Source organism: Arvicola amphibius, chromosome 8, assembly GCF_903992535.2.
Source record: "Arvicola amphibius chromosome 8, mArvAmp1.2, whole genome shotgun sequence".
In the NCBI taxonomy this organism is placed as follows: domain Eukaryota; kingdom Metazoa; phylum Chordata; class Mammalia; order Rodentia; family Cricetidae; genus Arvicola; species Arvicola amphibius.
Window position 1 is genome coordinate 77144943 of NC_052054.1, and position 9556 is coordinate 77154498.

At 52.4% G+C, this 9556-nt stretch overlaps 1 protein-coding gene across 2 annotated transcripts in view; it reads left to right on the forward strand.

Annotated features, from left to right (window-relative positions):
• The window catches only part of Akt2 (AKT serine/threonine kinase 2), a 48933-nt gene extending 40398 nt beyond the window's left edge, over positions 1 to 8535 (forward strand). For both annotated transcript variants that reach the window (XM_038338869.1, XM_038338870.1), the window contains exons 7-14: positions 1666 to 1731; positions 2524 to 2592; positions 3692 to 3814; positions 5257 to 5385; positions 5491 to 5705; positions 6042 to 6129; positions 6209 to 6311; positions 7112 to 8535. In XM_038338869.1, the coding sequence (XP_038194797.1) occupies positions 1666 to 1731; positions 2524 to 2592; positions 3692 to 3814; positions 5257 to 5385; positions 5491 to 5705; positions 6042 to 6129; positions 6209 to 6311; positions 7112 to 7191 (873 nt within the window). In that variant the 3' untranslated portion in view covers positions 7192 to 8535. The remainder of the gene's footprint in view (positions 1 to 1665; positions 1732 to 2523; positions 2593 to 3691; positions 3815 to 5256; positions 5386 to 5490; positions 5706 to 6041; positions 6130 to 6208; positions 6312 to 7111) is intronic.
• Positions 8536 to 9556: the final 1021 nt, after the last annotated feature.

Genomic DNA, 9556 nt, shown 5'->3' on the forward strand with positions numbered 1-9556 from the left:
TTTTCCTTCCTTCCTTCCTTCCTTCCTTCCTTCCTTCCTTCCTTCCTTCCTTTTTTTGTTTTTGTTTTTTAATTGTGTTGTTGTTTTGCCTGTATGTGTGTCTGCACACCATATGTGCAATGCCCAAGGAGGCAAAAAGAAGGCATTAGATTTCCTGAAACCAGAGTTAAGTTGTGAGCATGTGAGCAGCCACGTGGGTGCCAGGAATTGAACCTGGGTCCTCTGGAAGCAAACATTTTTAACCACTGAGCCATCTTTACAGCCCCTCAGCTCTTTTTTTTTTTTTTTTTTTTTTTTGTGCCTAGAGTATTGTCTGGTATATTCTAGCCATATCATTTTACCTGTGTATATTTAAAAACATTGTTTAAAAGAGTACTTGTATGTCTTTGTGGGGAGAGTGCACATGAGCGCAGTTGCCTGTGAAAGCCTTAAGAGGGCGTCAGGTCTCATGGAGTTGGGGTTGTGGGCCATTATGGGTGGACTAACATGGGTGTTTGGGGATTGATTGAATTTGGGTCCTCTGCAAGAAGAAACAAAACTACTTACAGATTCTTGGTAAAATTGATTCAGGGCAGGGCTTGTCAGCTTCAGCACTGTATTGTGGGCCTCATCCTTCTTCAGAGTGAGGCTGTTCTGATCATTATAGGAGGGTTAGCATCCCCAGCTGTGCACGCAGAAGGTACCAGCAGCCTCCCCACTTGTGATAATCAGAAGTGATCTGATACCCAGCATCTCCCGAGTGTAAGCCCTCGTCCTGGTTGTTGAAGTAGTAAAGGGAGTGGTCAGGAAGCTTTCCTACAGTCCTGCCCTTGGGCAAACACCAAACTTCAGCTTGTGAAGCAATGTCCTCCCTACCCCCCATGTGCCCACCCTGAGTTTCTGACAAGGTGGACCCAGGGAGTTTGTGTTTCTACAAGTTCCCTGGGAGGTGGATTCTGCTGGTGCCGGGCCTCACCCTGAGAAGTACTCCTTAGAACTAGAGCCAGGTCCTTCTCTAAAGGTGCTCTCCCACCTGGGAAGTGGAGACAAGATTGCATACTGTCTGCTGTTGCCACCTTCAAGCTACATGTCAGTACTGCATCACTGACAGGCTGAGCACAGCAGTTCTGGGTCACTGGCAGACTGAGGTGGGCAGTGCGTGAGGAGGAGAGGTTCTGGTTGTTCACACTTTTCAGTTCCCGACTGCACTATTCTGTGGCTTTAGGCCTGTGGAGACATTATACATCATTATAGGAGCACATGGCAGAGGGCCTGGGAAGGATAGCACATTCAAGGCATACATACCTGTAGTGACCTAGTTTCCTCCCGTTAGGTTCTATGTCCCCATAGCCTTCCACTTCCCAAGAGTGCAGTAGGTGGGAACCAAGTCTCCAGCACACATGGTCCCTTGGGTCCTTGATGATTTGGGCTACAGTGGAATGCTAGTGGCTGGCCTGGGCTTGGGTGGTGCTAGCCCATCTCTCCATTGTAGAATCACAGCAGCTGTTCACTGTTACTTTAAGACCACCCTTATCTGGGCTGCCATTTGGCCAGGGCCTGAGAAGTCCTGTTCTGTCCCCGCCACTCTGATTTCCCAGGGTGGGCATAGTTTCACCTGGATTTTGCTCCGTGGTGGCTGCAGGTTGGCATGTGTCCCTGCCACTCAACTGCACTGTCTGTTCACAGGATGAAGTTGCCCACACAGTCACTGAGAGCCGGGTCCTGCAGAACACCAGGCATCCCTTCCTTACCGTGAGTTCCCTCCCTGCCAACCCTCGGGCAGAGCTCTAGGAGAGAACTAAAGCCTTGCCACTGTAAGCGCAGTTTTGGTGTAGGCCAGGTAGGCCAGGCAAAGTATCACGGGGCTCCCAGGCTGCTTGAACACCAGGCCCTGGGTGAGAGCTGCATGGCAGCCATCTTTGGGAGTGAGGGGCGCCCAACCCAGCTGGCCAAAGTGAGAAGGTTGCTTTTGGTTTTGGTTTTAAGGTACCATAGACAGAAACATGCTGTCATGGTGTGCCTGTTGACTCCTGCTGCAGAGACGTGGAAGGCAGCTCTGAGGCCGAGGTCTCTGTGACGTCTCTGTCAGTTTAGGGGGCTAGGTTAAGCATGCTGCCCTAGGAAGACATGGTGCTTGTTCACATGAGATTTTATCAGATACCTCAATGTGGAAGACAGAACCACATAGTTTATATTTTTTGTGAGCAGAGGGATTGGTGAGGATTGGTGAGGAATCCTCTGGAGGGCTTCTTAGGATACAGTTTGAGGGCAGCTGTGCACTGACAGCCATCTGTCTTGCCTTTAGAGTCAGCGCCTAGTCCATTGGCACTCGGGTTCATGTGCTAGCGAGCACAGCTCTGTGTGTGTCAACAAGGTGGGCGCTAATGAGACAGCTCTGGAGAGTCAGACCATATTTTTCTCCCATGAACATGCCTGGCATTTGAACCCCTGTGACCTAAGCACGGCTGAGTGTGCCAGTTCAGGTTCCTGCTCTCCAGCTGGCGGAGCTTTCCTTCTGTCCCAGCATTCTGGTTCCCTTCACAGGCCCTGAAGTATGCCTTCCAGACCCATGACCGCCTGTGCTTCGTGATGGAGTATGCCAACGGGGGTGAGGTGAGCTCTGCCATCTGGCCACTTTTTGGTCGTGGTGAGGGAAGCAAAGATGGGTGAGATGGGGTACACACGGGCGAGTGCATGTTTGTGTGTGTGTGGGGGGGGGAGTTATTGACTGTTAGCACGTTCTACCCTGTTCTCCCTGAAGCAGGTGGTACAAGAGGTGGACAGCTTGGGGCGGGTTACTGGGTGACTCACCCAAGTTCACATTGCTGCCGTGCTGCTGGGCAGGATTCAAAGCCAGGTGCAGGAGCTGTGGTGTGCACTGCCAGTGCAAGGAAAGGTTTTCTTGGGGACACCTGAGAAAGCACATGGGCTCTAGGCCCTAGCCCCGAGTGCTGAGTCTCTACCATGCCTCTGTGTCTGTGTCTGTCGCCAATGCACACTCAGTCTCAGTAGTGCCCTAGATAGACGTGGCCCTACTGACTGCCCCAGTTGCCTTGCTCCGCGGATCAGTCACTGGTTGGCTGGTTGCCCCCTTCATCACTTTTGTCACCCCTCTATCACTTGTCCCCTCATACTGTCTCTACCTACCTACCCTTGCATTGGCACTTACCGGTCTGGTCGCTAATTAATGTGTTCATTTGCTAATTTATTGGCAAAATCTCATTCAGATAACCCAGGCTGATTTCAAACTCAATCGCATTCTGTAGCTAAGGCTGACCTTGAATTCTTGATTCTCCACTTTCTGCCTCCTAAATACTGAGATTACAGATCCACACCAGCCTCATTCTTCACTTTCTTTCTTTCTTTCTCTTTCTTTCTTTCTTTCTTTCTTTCTTTCTTTCTTTCTTTCTTTCTTTCTTTCTTTCTTTCTTTCTTTCAAATAGAATCTTATCTAACCCAGGCTAGGCTCAAATTCACCCTATAGCGAAGGCTAGCCTTGAATTTCTACTTAGCTGCTTCAGCCTCCCTGTGCTAAGGCTGTGGGCGAGCCTCACCATGCTGGTCTGCATCCTTCATCCTTGTCTCAAATTTTCTTCACGCACTGTTCTTTCCTTGGTCCTTCTTGCTGAAGCCTGTCTTTTCTGGGGCATGCCATGGGGCTGGGGGGCCAGGACTTGGGGAGCCAGTGCTGAGGCCTCACCTCCTCCTGCAGCTATTCTTCCATCTCTCTCGGGAGCGAGTCTTCACGGAGGATCGGGCCCGATTTTATGGTGCAGAGATCGTGTCAGCTCTTGAGTACTTGCATTCGAGAGATGTGGTGTACCGTGACATCAAGGTGAGTAGATAAAGGCCTGGGGACAAGTGTCGGGGGTGGGGGTAGGAATGCACAGAAGGTCCAGGCTGGCCCGTGGCAAACACTCTGGACAAAAGTTCTATGGTGAAGACCTGTGAGCACCGCAGGCTGCTGATGGGTTGTGGGTTGGCAGCATCCAGAGCGTAACTTGGCAGTGACACAGAACTACTTGCCAGCCATCTGCTTGCCTTGTGCACACCAGAAACCGGGACATGTCTTCACTGGGGAAGGTGTGCACACACTTAGAGCACACTGTCCATGCTGCCCACAGCACTTGCTACCAGAAAGTGGGCACCACGTGCTGTGGCATTTTCCAGGGGAAACTCTAGGTAGCAGAGCAAGCCGCACAGCGACTGTGGCTGCATTCCATGGGCCAACATTGAGGGAGAGGCTGGAACAGATGAGATGAACCCTTCTCAGCTGGACTTGGGATGAAGCTTGTGGTGGAGTATCTGCTGGTGTGCAGCGCACAGGCCAGCACAGCATACAGCCCAGAGAAGACCAAGCAACGGCAGAGTGCTTCATAATGGGCTCCCACGGTTCTGCTGGAGCCTGACTTGTAGATGTGTCATGGATGCTCTGTGCTCTGTACTCTTCCCCTAGTGTGTGTTTTATAACTAAAAACAATGATCTGGGCTCATGCCTGTAATTTTAATACTCAGGCTGAGGCAGGAGGATTGCTTTGAATTAAAAGCTAGCTTGAGGGCCGGACAGTGGTGGCACACGCCTTTAATTCCAGCACTTAGGAGGCAGAGATAGTCGGATCTCTGTGAGATCGAGATCTACTAGAGCTAGTTCCAGGACAGCCAGGGTTATTACACAGAGAAACCCTGTCTTGAAAAACCAAAAAAACCAAAACAAACAAACAAACAACAACAAAAAAAAAACCTAGCTTAACCTGAAACCTAGTGACCCTGAAAATTACCAAATTCTGAGAACATAGTACACCTCACATTGAACCTTAAGAAACTAAGACCAGGCCAGGCATGGTGGCCGGTACCTTAATCCTAACAGAGTTCCCGGTCAGCCAGGGCTACACAGGAGACCATGTTTCTAAAAGAAAAAAAAAAAAAAAACTGAAACCACAGTGCATTGCTATATGGCTGTCTTGTCCTCCAGGAACCTCTGGTATGATAGCTCGCCATCCCAAGCCACCATCTCTCAAGCCGTGGTTCTCAGCCTTCCTAATACTGTGACCCTTTTATATAGTTCCTTATGTAGTGACTCCAACCATGATATTATTTTGGTTGCTACTTAACAAGTATAATTTTGCTCTGGTTATGAATCGTAATATAAATATCTGTGTTTTGTGATGGTCTTCGATGACCCCTGTGCAAAGGGGTTTTGATTCACTGGTTGAGAAGCACTGCACTAGAGGGAAACCCTGGGAGGATCTACCCCTCATATATATTTTTTTTAAACAGCTGGAAAACCTCATGCTGGACAAAGATGGCCACATCAAGATCACTGACTTTGGCTTGTGCAAAGAGGGCATCAGTGATGGGGCCACCATGAAAACCTTCTGTGGTACCCCGGAGTACCTGGCGCCTGAGGTGTCTGGGCGTGGGGGCATGAGAGCATGCAGGCCAAGGGCGGAGGGAGCTCTGAGGGTGGAGACGCTCTAGCTTCCCCTGCCTAGCCTCTTATTGCTCCTCCAGGTGCTGGAGGACAATGACTACGGGCGTGCAGTGGACTGGTGGGGGCTGGGCGTGGTCATGTACGAGATGATGTGTGGCCGCCTACCCTTCTACAACCAGGATCACGAGCGCCTCTTTGAGCTCATCCTCATGGAGGAGATCCGCTTCCCACGAACACTTGGGCCCGAGGCCAAGTCCCTGCTGGCTGGACTGCTGAAGAAGGACCCTAAGCAGAGGTGTGACCTGACTGTGTGTGGTTCCCTGAACAGCCCCAGTGGCCCCACAGTAGGCATTGCCACAGCCTGCCCTGCCACCCTGCTAACCTGCCACCTCTTCATGGGTAGAGATGAGGCCCAGGTTGCCTTCTCCCTGCCTCTGGCCCAAGCATGAGCTCTCCAAGCTTAGGTCCTGTCTGAAAGGTGGTTTGTGTGGGACAGCATCGTCAAAGGCTACACAGGGGCCCTGGACTCTGGATCATATCTGCCTGTGCTTTGAGCCTGGCTCCCAGAACCTGCCATGCTGGATGCTGGGTGCTGGGTGCTGGACGGTTGGTGATGTTTGTCTCTGCCCAGGCTCGGCGGAGGGCCCAGTGATGCGAAGGAGGTGATGGAGCACAGGTTCTTCCTCAGCATCAACTGGCAGGATGTGGTGCAGAGAAAGGTGAGCAGTCTCGCCTGCTCCAGGGCTCTCACCTGCTCACAGGTGACCTGCCATTGCTGACCCAGCTTCCTCTCCACAGCTCCTGCCACCCTTTAAACCTCAGGTCACTTCCGAAGTGGACACAAGGTACTTCGACGATGAGTTCACTGCCCAGTCCATCACAATCACACCCCCAGACCGCTGTGAGTTTCTGAGACCTATTGCCCTTGGGTGGCTGAGAGGTGGGTCTGCCCTGGGTCCTGCTTGCCAGGGGGACCTTGATTGGCTGCCTTTATTGGGTCTGGCCAGTCTCCTCTAAGATCTGCTTGCAAGGTCTGCTGTTGCTGTAAGGGTCATCAGGAACTATGCCTATAGTGTGTCCTGGCTTCTGGGCTAGAGTACTCTGTTGACTGTGTTCTTGATATGAAGCCACCCCAAGGCTGGGCACTCGGTCCTGGGACAGCTCTGAGCTCTCAGCTTCCCTGGGTTCCCAGAACTAGGGAAGGCTGAGGAGAAACTTGGCCTGGCAGTGTGGCAGCAAAGATGCATTCCAGGCAGAAGTGGCCTGTGGCTATCAATCATCAGAGAACCTTAGAGTGAAAGGACAGGCTGTAGGTGGGCTGATGGGACCTGGGGTTAAAGTAGGAGCTTCTGGGGGTCACCTGGGAAAGTGGAGACCTTTGGCATTGGAACCAGGGCTATTGACAGTCCCTTAGCTGCAGGTGAGTATGGGTGGGGACAGGCCAGCGAGGAGTCTGAGCTAGACCCTGGTGATGGGGAGGGTTGAGGAGGGGAGAGGACATTCAGAAGACCCAGCCTGGGGAGGAGGCTAAGTCCTCTCTCCAGAAGCAAGTTGCTTTCCTTCAGTGCTAGTGCTGTGGGCCACTGCTGGCTCAGGCTTCTGTCGTCCCAGCGCCTCTCTCTGTGGCACTTTCCTAGTGGGGTGGGGGTGGGCACGCCTGCTGTCCCCTCATCTCCACGGCATCTCCACCCAACCCCACAGATGACAGCCTGGGCTCGCTGGAACTGGACCAGCGGACACACTTCCCCCAGTTCTCCTACTCGGCCAGCATCCGAGAGTGAGCAACCCTCTGCCACCACAGGACACAAGCATGGCCGCCATCCACTGCCTGGGTGGCTTTTTAAAGAAAACTTTCTTTTGCCTTTTGGTTTGTGTTCCCTTCCCTGTTCCCCTCACTTCCATACCCAGTTTCTACTTCAGTTCTTGCCCAGCCTTGGCGGTCCTGGCAGCCCTTTCTTCCAGTCTCCCTCTGTTTCCAGATGAGTGCTGGGGGCCTGCCCAAGGGTGGGCTGTTGGAAGGATGGAGAGTAGTTGTATCACCACAGCCTCCAGGAGGGTGAAGTGGGGAGCCATGGGGTCACCTGGGTTTGGGGGCAAGCCATCAAAGGCCACATCTGGATGAAACCTGCCCCCCCCCCAGCACCCCAGATTCCTTCTATGCTGTCATCTGGGTAGTCTATCTGCTGCCACTTCACCTGGGGCAGAAAAGCAATAATGTCCAGGGACAGGCAGAGGCCTTTGGAAACCAAGGGATCTGGGTTTGGCTCCATGGAAAACGGAGCCAAGTCCTTGGGTCTTGGTGGGGGGAACCAGGACCAGGAGCTGCCTCCTGAACCTGCCTCTTTCTCCCAAGTTGCTCTCTTGATTCTGGATAGAGCAGGAGGAACATTTGGGGGCCAGCCCTCCTGCCTACAGCTCCGTGCCTTACCAGGCCTTCCTTCTAGCCAGCCTTGCCTCCCATTGGGCCCTATCCCCTTTGGACGGCTCATTTTCTGCCTGGGGCAGAGGGAAGCCAACCTTGGCTGTTACACGTCTTACACCGAGACAGTATTGGGCCCCTTGGACTTGACTGAGGTCTGAGAGGGGACAGAGATGGGGACAGGTATCTCTGGTACACATTGGGATGGGGGCCTCCTCATCTCCAGGGCCCCTGTTCTGGAGCCTTAAATTGAATGTGCGAGTGAGTCTGTGTCAGTGCCGTGGGTGCCAGTGTGCACCCTGCTCTAGCAGTGAGCATCTCAGTTTCCTGGGATGCAGGTGCCCACAGCTGTATGCAGCACATGTGTGAGTGGTCTCAGGCCTCAACCCCAGCCTGAGCATTTGATCCCATGGGGTACAGCAGGTGCAAAGGGTCCACCTGCTGCTCTGGCCATGTTTCCCCATCCCCAATATCTCTGGGTGTTTGGAATTGAGTTTTCCTGGTTTTACTTTCCCACCCCACCCCTCAGACTAGGTGGTTACAAAAAGGCAGTAGGGTGGGGGTGGGCAGGGATGGCATGGGGTCGTCTGTGTTTTCCTTTTATGTGTGTATGTTTATCTGACAGTTCTCTCCCATCCCTACTGGCCTTTCCTTACTCCTCGTATTTGTACGGTACAAGCAATAAAGACACTCATTTCAGACCAGGGCCCAGTCCACATTTCCTTAGCCAATCAATCCCTACTCCTGTACTGTAGTACTAGTGGACCTGGTACCACCCATCACCTGCTTGCCTGGTCTGAAGCCCTTGGAACTGTGGAGCTGGGGAAGTGGGCGGGCGGGTCCAGGCTACAGGGGGTAGGAGACTATTGAGGAGATGGGGAAGGCGATAGGGTGGTTTGGACTGGGTAGGGATGGGTTCAGGTCCTTAGAAGCTGCCAGATTTGGGGCATCTGGTGTCTACAAACAGGATGCCTGTGTGTAGTGTGGTAGGTAGCAGGGACCTCCAAGCCCTAGAACATTCTCCGTGTGAAACCAGGAAACCTTAATGTCCCCAAATGCCATCATGAAATCTGTCCTGACAGCACTTGTGGTCACCTACAGCTCCACTGAGCACCCTTTCTTCAAATCCCCATACTGAATCTGGGACTCCGTGGGACATCTCCCTCTCCCACACACAGGGACTAGGCCACACAGAGTCTGGTGCAGATGAATTTATTCCAGGTTTTACTAGAGGCAGGAGCATCGCAGGAATGGAAATCTGAGAGCTTGAAAGGGCTGTGGGAAAGCCAAGGCCAGTTTGAACATTTGTCCCAGCTGCAGAGAAGACGTGTAATGGATGTGGGCCCATCTTAATAAGTAGAGACATGTGTTCCAGTGGTTCTGATATGGTAGCTGGGCTGTTAGAGCTTGAGTCTAGCAGTTGGAAGTCCCTAGGTTCCCTCTCTAGCATAGGAAAAAGAGAACCACCTTTTATTCCCGTTTCCCAGCCCCTCCGTTACAGATGGAACAGTTTCTTCTGTCACGTTGTGTGACTCATCTCCCAGTGGGATGCATTCCTGTCTACCTCAGGCTTTTGAGCAGCTCCACGTGAGGGACCCACAGCCAACTGTCCCCATAGAACACACATTCTCACATGTGCCTATGCTGCAAAGATTAGGGGAAAGAGTTAATAATAAACGCTCTCCATTTCATCGGAGCCCGTCTTACATCAGGAAGAAATGAGGCCC